Source organism: Telopea speciosissima, chromosome 4, assembly GCF_018873765.1.
Source record: "Telopea speciosissima isolate NSW1024214 ecotype Mountain lineage chromosome 4, Tspe_v1, whole genome shotgun sequence".
Lineage (NCBI taxonomy): Eukaryota > Viridiplantae > Streptophyta > Magnoliopsida > Proteales > Proteaceae > Telopea > Telopea speciosissima.
Genome location: NC_057919.1, coordinates 4,380,194 through 4,388,790, shown reverse-complemented (window position 1 = coordinate 4,388,790; position 8,597 = coordinate 4,380,194). Strand labels below are relative to the sequence as shown.

Genomic DNA, 8,597 nt, shown 5'->3' with positions numbered 1-8,597 from the left:
GTGCTGTGCTGAATGATGACAGAACTCCTTTCATTTTGGGCATTTTGGGATAGGGAGATTATACTCCGGAGGCCAGAAGCAAGGACCTTATGCCACAAAGTTTGAGATGAATGTGGGGTGGATGGCCAAAGCCCAAAATTTATTTATGGAGCCATCTTGCTGGCTTTTCCACATAAATAACCTATCTACACACACAAATCTTCTAAATTTTTGTGGTAGAAAAGAAATGCACGTTCATGATGTAGAGACCTTAATTACCCAGTGTACCAGAGTAAAAGGTAATCATGGCTGCACCCCTCAATGCAAGATCTGACGAGAGCCAACTAAGTGCAAAAATCAACTTAACCTACCTAATGACCCATAGCGACAATACCCCTCAATCCCAAAAGAGATACTTAATAGAGAGCTCAAGTGCCTCTATATAAAATGGTTTATTGCCTATGTGGAATGCAAGAAGACGACGGCATCAACCCTACAAGCCTATGCTTCAGGGTGAACCCAAGAGCCTAACCCCTCATTCCTGCCATGTAGCGCACTCACTGCATCAAAAGAAATACGTGTGATGAACCTTCTTTAGGGTTACATAGTTATTGATGCAGTGGGTGTGCTCCATGACCAGGAATCAGGAAGCGGGTTTAGTCCCAAATCCATCAGGTAGTGTGCTATTAGGCTTATGACCTCGAAGGGACCTCTCTACCTTGAAGCTTAGGTTATTGGATTGGATTGGGTTGGACACCACCATTTATTATATAAGATGCGTAACATCATTCTCTTTATTGACAAAGTATTTGGAGACACTATCTCTAAGCTCAAAATATCAATAAATTGGAAATGCCAAGACTTTTCATAAGATGAGATCTCAGACAAAAATTATTACATCTCATGTATAACCATAAACAAAAAGCATTAAATCTCACTAATACTTTTAAGAACATCTACACAATTGACTAGCATGATGATCCATCCACAAGTCATACACAGCTACAGAGTGCTCAATTGGATTAATTTCAAACTTGCAAGACATTGATTTTGTGTGGATTATCTAACAAGTTAAGGTATTAGCCACATCAATGACAAATCGATACTTGACGTCACCTCTTGCAAGTCTTTCCATGGCAGTGTTCACATAGTCCATCGAGATAACCTCTATATCTGCTGTTATATTGTGTTTTCCTGCAAAATCTACCATCTCCTGAGTCTCTTTCAATCCCCCAATTCCACTGCCGGCCACAAGCTTCCTCCCTACCAAATTATAATCACAAGAAAGAAAATTCTTGAATTGAGCATGTAAGTAGTAAATTTAAGCACGGAACACTTGTTTTAAGACTCATGTTTCTGTGTCAGACCAATGGAATATTAATGCAGGTTAGATAGAGATAACTTCAAATCTTACCCATTAGCAAAGGGAAGATTGGCAGCTCAAGTGGCTTATCTGGGGCACCAACCATAATCAGCTTTCCATTAGTCTTCAGTAGTTCAATCAATGGTTGCAGAGGGTGAACAGCTGAGACCGTGTCGATGATACCATCCAGAGTACCCATTGCGGCCTAAAATCAAACATCAATCAGGCATGAAAATACATGATTGATCAATCAAAGGCTTTCGTCTATTTCATTTACCTGCATTTGAACAGGGTCGCGGCTAACCAAGAATGAGTCGGCACCGAGTCGCTCAAGAGCTTCCTTCTCCTTACTAGCCGAGGTGCTGATCACCGTAATCTTAAGTCCAAAAGCCTTACCAAACTTGACGGCCATATGACCAAGACCACCAAGACCAACCACACCCAGGTGCTTTCCAGGTTCAGTATTAAAGCCAAAATACTTCAAAGGACTGTAAACTGTAATCCCAGCACACAGTAATGGTGCAGCAGCATCAAGAGGCAGGTTGTCGGGGAAACGAAGCACGTAGTGATGGTCGACAACGACCTTATCAGAGAACCCACCAAAGGTTATTGAGCCATCGTAGTAGACAGAATTGTATGTGAGGATACCTTTGGGGCAGTAATTCTCTAAGTCCTGCGCGCAGTTGTCGCAGGAGAGACATGATCCGACCATGCACCCAACGCCAACCTTATCTCCCACTTTGAATTTAGTTACATCACGCCCAACCTCTGTCACCACGCCAGTAATCTCGTGCCTGCACGGGCAAGTAGACAAACGCAGCAACAAATTATTGCTTTAAGTTTGACAGTATGGATTTAGTTCACGGTACGTATCGGTTGCTATCGTATCAGTGGGCCATATTTGGGCCGGTTCAAAGAGCTTAAGCCCACCTACTTTCGAAGCCAATATCTCTGGACCCTATGAGTCACATGATACGGTACAGTAAGGATAAATGCTAATCTGTAGGTGGTCTAAAAACTTGGAATCGGACATGGGATTGGCCTCCATCAATTATGATTCACTTTGGAATTTGAAATCGGAATTGATCTTAGAATTGGAATCCAAAAGAAGCAAAGGTTTCCATAATTTTTTTGAAGTTTGATTTAAATGACATGTAGATCTTGCTACAAGAGGTAAAAAAAAGTTCTACAAAAAAAAAAGGAAAAGAAAAGAGTAAAAAAGGGATAAAAAATAAGTTCAATGATCCGATTCCTGAAACCATGGAATCGTGAGTAGAGTTATTCTATTTGTATACGTACCCAGGAACCATAGGATAAATAGCAGTTCCCCATTCATTCTTAACATTGTGGATGTCAGAATGACAGATCCCACAATACAGTATCTTGATGGTTACATCCTTATCGCCATTATCTCTGCAACTCAAAAACACAGAAAACCTAGCAATTCATATCATCTGCAACTATTCAATTAAACAAAATATGGGAGAATGTTCTCTGTGCCGCGGGGCAGGCTGTACCCAGAGTCACATGGGATGGGTGCAATGATCACTCTATCCCCCTAAGTGGTAGGCCTATGTGTCTAGGCGCAGCCTGGCTACAGCACGGAGAACATGAGCCCACAAAATATATAGAAAAAGAGACGATGTGGTCGGGTAGATTAATAATAAATCCTTAATTAGACAAAGGAAATACCCAGATATATGATAACAAATTTCCTAAGAAAGGGCAAGCCCCAAAGATGATTTATAATAAGTGATCAAAGGGGATTTTAGGATTTTTAGCCACAATAAGAGCAAATGAAACGTAGCAGAATATTGGACAGAAGAAGAAGAAAGTGAAAATTAACCTTCTCGAGAACTTAAAGGGAGAAAGGACTCCAGAAGGATCTCTGGCTACCCATCCCACGGCCTTTTGTGGATGTTCCTCCTCTGGTGTTTTTGGCATTTTCACAGTTCACAGTTCACAGTTTACACAAAAAGAGAGAAAGAAAGAGACAGAGAGAGAGAGAGAGAGAGTGGTGTGTGTTGTGAACTTGGGGATATGAAGCAAGATAGGCAGAGGATGATGAGGGTATATATAGAAGAAAAGAAAGCAAACTGCAGAGTCGCTTTACCACGGAAGTTGTGTGGGAGTGCTTTGGCTTAGTCTACCCTTAGGCTATATCAATCGTCATCACTTACCACACAGTTTTAAGTATCAGTATCCGATCAGTGTATCGGTGTCAGTGGTGACTGTTATCGATATCGATACTGATACCGGGTGGAACAATTTTTATATCGGGGTAAAATAATCTACATTTAATTCGGCCGGTATAGAAGATTCAAAATCGATACCATTACCGATATCTTGATTTACAACCTTTGTATCACCCTTGTCATATGAATCTGATGTTAAGTCAAGGTTAGCGGCTGTAGTTAATTTGCAGCTATTTCCGACCTTGACTTTCTTCCCCTTATTCATCAAGCAATTTAATAAAGAATTCACTTGCTCTCCACGCATACATATGAGAGGCAGCCACCTCGCCCTTTATTGCCATTTACAAGGTGGGGGATATTTATGAGAATAAAAGAAACACGTGGTTGACTCTCACATACCTCGTAGGATTTGGATCCTCTACGGTACAGCTACGCGTCTTATCTTGCCTGTGCTGCGCAGATACATAGCTGCTCGTAAAGACTGCCTTACCCGTGCTTGAGTGGGGGTAAGGCAGTCTTTGTGCGAGGCCATGTGTCTGTGAAGAACAGGCATGATGGGCAGCTGCGCCGTTGAAGATCTGAATCCTACCTTGTAAACCCTGGTAAACCCCACTTTCTTAATCCTACACTTCTTTACTCACTAATCTAATCTCCCTTCTTCTGAAAATTCACCTAATGATTGGTTGCAGTGGCCTCCACCATCTTGGTCTGATTTGTTAGTCTCCCAGCTCTTGTGGTGAATATGGACTCTAACTCAAGTTCATCTCTCCTACGTCTCTCGATGTGGGGTAAGGCAGTCTTTGTGTGCGGCCATGTGTCTGTGCAGTACAAGTAGGACGGGCAGCTGCGCCTTGAAGATCTGAATCCGACCTCGTATACCTCGGTAAACCCCACTTTCTTAATCCTACACTTCTTCTTTACTCACTAATCTAATCTCCCTTCTTCTGAAAATTCACCTAATGATGGGTTGCTGTGGCCTCCACCATCTTGGTCTGATTTGTTACTCTCCCAGCTCTTGCGGTGAATATGGACTCTAACTCAAGTTCATCTCTCTTACGTCTCTCGATGTTTAACTTTTGGCATATCTCATCTGCAATGTGGACTACCGTTGCGATGGGATTTTTCATTGGCTAGAAGTCTCTGGAAGAATTGTAAGAAAGTACGAAATGGCTAGGAGTGCGAAGGTCATTTTGCATGTTCCTGTGTTAGGATGCAGAAACGACGTGTCCGGCATGACCTCGTGACGTTTTTTTTCCCTTTTATTTAAATTACAATCTCTTTAAATTGCTTGAACCTATAATTTCTGGTCCGATATGAACTTTTTTGGGATGTGTCCATGTGTGTCCGATAAGAGTTCATGTATGTTCGATAAGAGTTCATATCTTTGAACTCGTAATTATATGCTCCATAAAAGTTCATGTATGTCTCTTTAACTCGTCACTCTCATTGGTTACGGATGAGAGTGAGGAGTTGTTGTGCCGGATCGAGCTTTTACCATTGGATGATGCATCTTCTATGTGTCAAGCTCTCAGGCTCGAACTATAGGGCACCGCAAGATTAAGGCACTGCAGAGGATTTTTTTTCCTATTGTGCCCCACTTCTCTTACCCCTATCAGGTCCTTCGCCAAGAGGAAGAAGTCTACTTCTATTTTTCCTGTCCGTTGGAGCTAGGGATGTAAATGGATAACTGAAATCCGAATCCGAATCTGCATCCGTATTCGTTTAGGGGCATCCGTATTCATTTAGAGATATCCAGAAAATAATCCGAATACTCCGATTAAAATCCGTCCGAAAAAAAATCCGAATACTTAATAATAAAAAATTAAGTAAATAATGATTTTGAGAGTTTTTGAAGATTAAACAAGTTCTAGAATATGATGAAAAGAGAATCATGATCTAAGAGATATGGATTGAGAGTGAATTGTATCTGCTAAGGGGAGAAAGGTCCGGGTTACACAAGGCAGAGATGTAAACGGATGGTCGAAAATCCGAATCCGAATCCGAATCCGTTTAGAGGTATCCGTATTCGGCCAGAAAATATCCAGCTCCGATCATATCCGATCCGTTTACATCCCTATTTGGAGCCTTTTTCTGATGAGATAGCTCTTTATCACTTCTTCGAAAGGGACCCCAGAAACGTTAAGTCATGAAGAAGATAATGTAGATCCAAACAAGGAATTTTCCTTTGTTCATATGACTAATTGGCATCCTTTCTCGTCTACCTACCTTATCAAGATTGGTGTGACTGTTCCTGAAAAAGTTGATGTTCTAGAGGGTTAACCCCTCTTTGATTAGCCTGCTTGGCAATTGTATTGTTTCTTGCTTCTTTTTTTTGTTGGATTTATATATTTCCGTTCATCTAAAAAAGAACAGTGACGATGGACCAAAAAGCTTTGTGCCTTGTGGTTTGATCATGCATAGCAAATGGGATTGGTAGACTATGATGACACTACTACCTTGCATGGTTCTAGGTTTTGCCCTCGACCGATCTATATTGGTATTGGCTGACACCGATATCAATACTTGGTCGATATTGAATTCAGTGCATGGTATGGACACATGATATAATGGTTCAAATACCCTATTGTGTCGGTATATTTGAGGATAAAATTCTCTAAAATATCCGATATCAACCTATACCATCTCTGTATCTTATCCGATACTGATACTTAATACCGACCTACCAATATCCGATACCTAGCTAAAACCATGCTACCTTGGCCCACCGTTACAATCGTGGGTGAAGAGAAACTTCCTCCTTAGTCAGATCATACATCTGAGAATAATGCAAAACCCACTCAATATTCCAAAAAGAGAGAAGAACTTGAGAAGGGGATCGTGACTTCAAAAGGATTATTGAATTGAAGTAAAATTGGGGTAAGGTAGATGGACTTCATCAAAAAGCCACAAATAAAGAATAAGTACTACCAATTAAGCTTTTTTTCTCACATGAGATTGAAAAAAATTAAATAGGTTATCTGTGGTCAGTTATTGGTGATGCCAATACTGAGCTGGTCGGTAGTGCTGGCCATCAAAGTCTACCAATCCCATTTGTTATACATGATTATACCTACAAATCATCTTGTCACATTTTACTTTTTGACGAATTATTATTGTCACAAATGTTTGTTTTTTTTTCAAAAAAGAAAAAGAAAAAAAAATATACCCAAAAGCATGAGGCTCAGGTCACGGGTCTAAAGAGGATCATAGTATAAGTAATAAGTAGTCTTACCCCTATTTTTGGAGATAGGCTATTTTCAGATTTGAACCCATGACCAATTGGTCATAATTGAGCAACCTTACCGTTGCACCAAAGCCTGCAAAACATAAGAATTTCTATCATGTAAAAAATGATATGATCATTCATACCCCAAACTCTTATTCATGTAAGGTGTAGATTACTTCTTACATTTGTTTCGTGTGATAAATATATTAATAGGTTACTTGGTGAAAAGGAAAGGTACTCTAGGTATTTAAAAATATGAGGAGAGAAAGAGATGTAAAAGTTTAAAAGCAAAAAGTATCAAAAAAGAAGTTTAAAGTAGGAGAGTTTTAATAAATATAAGTTAGGTGTTGAACAGTCATAGTAATTGCCCCAAGAGAAAAATGGTTCAGCTTTATATTTGATTAGACTTTCACTGACCTCCTCCACATCACTTGCTGTTGGAATTGGGCTCGGCACCTATGGGATGACACTTAGGGCCTTATAAGTTTTTTTTTTTTTTGGGGAGTGGAACTTAGGGCCCTATACGTTGAAACTAGAATGTGACAGATGGTCACTTCACTTGTTTTTAATCCATAAAAGGATTAAGGGATTGGATTTGGATCCACTTCCACCACCTAAATGTGAAAATGAGAAGTAATAAACAGAGCATTAGCCCAAAATGGAACATGAAACCACTCCCCCCCAAAGCCCAAATTAATGGATTTGAGAATATTATCAAAACGACACGACAAGATAGGTCTTGTTGAAGTGGAAGACATGGTGACCCGGTTTACCTACTAACCCGGCCACATATTCTACCCACCCCCCCCCCCCCCCAAAAAAAAAAAAAATACTAGCCCACATATTAAATTTTTAAGGGAAAAGAAAAAAAGAGATTGTCTCCACCTTGTTTGCGTACATGAATAAGAAATGTTGCTATTGGCATTTTACTTATTGATACTTAGTAGGGTTAATCTTGGTGTAATCATGTATGATGACAATACGGTGTCATCGTCCAATGTGGCACTGACACAAGTGACAACCTCTATTTAAACGATACAAAACATCATTACTAAGACTAAATATTTTGCTACAAAAAATTATCTCATATTGCACGGGTCCGAAAGGACAAAGCTGTCTTAATGCCAATCTCAGTGTAATCAACCGTGGTTTTATTAAATCTTCTGACCAATTTTATTTTGGTAGATCTGTCCAGACCATAACTTTGATGGTTCATTGGACGGTTCGGGCTCCTCTCTAGTGCCCAATGCCCCAGTGAGTACTCAGGCATACATCCCGACACCGATCATGCCAGCCCAGCCTTTGGATGCCTGCTGGAGAGGAATCGCATCGGACATATCAGTTTTATAGAACCAGGGTAACAACTCCTATAATGTAAGGAAAAGCTTAATTTTATATTAGGAACATGCTAAACCAATCCAATCCATTCCTTGTTTGATATCTAAACTCTCTTACATCGGTAATCCCAAGACCCAATCAACAATTTTCAATTCCATTCCACAACATAAATATCTAACAAGATCACAATAATTAGTTTGATGTCCTAACTCCTCTCCATGGTATCTGAATCTTTTGGATGTTCAATGGAAAATCTGCCATTACTGGGTCCATTCAAGTGCGCCAGAAATTTTCAAGAGGATTTCATGGAGAAGGTGAATCTAGTCGAGTTCTGAAGAGAATACGATGAAGAGGTGTTGCAAAATGGTAATGAATCAGTAATTGATTCGTTACCAGTGCCTTGTATTTATGTAACCCTTTTACAGAGTTTGTTATACAACTGTACATAAGAACAGGTTGTAACAATAAAAGAGAATCTCAGATTGAGGAATAATAT

At 39.9% G+C, this 8,597-nt stretch overlaps 1 protein-coding gene across 7 annotated transcripts in view; it reads right to left on the bottom strand.

The window, feature by feature from the left end:
• Positions 1–805: 805 nt before the first annotated feature.
• Positions 806–8,597, bottom strand: part of LOC122660522 (probable mannitol dehydrogenase) — a 24,841-nt gene continuing 17,049 nt past the window's right edge. For 3 of the 7 annotated variants that reach the window (XM_043855865.1, XM_043855860.1, XM_043855861.1), the window contains exons 2-6: positions 3,189–3,298; positions 2,642–2,755; positions 1,620–2,136; positions 1,394–1,547; positions 806–1,242 (exon numbers count right to left, since the gene is read on the bottom strand). In XM_043855865.1, coding sequence (XP_043711800.1) covers positions 1,043–1,242; positions 1,394–1,547; positions 1,620–2,136; positions 2,642–2,755; positions 3,189–3,286 — 1,083 coding nt within the window. In that variant the 5' untranslated portion in view covers positions 3,287–3,298 and the 3' untranslated portion in view covers positions 806–1,042. Of the gene's footprint in view, positions 1,243–1,393; positions 1,548–1,619; positions 2,137–2,641; positions 2,756–3,188; positions 3,302–3,332; positions 3,368–8,597 lie in introns of those variants that run through there. The other 4 variants (XM_043855859.1, XM_043855864.1, XM_043855863.1 and 1 more) reach the window with 4 other exon arrangements.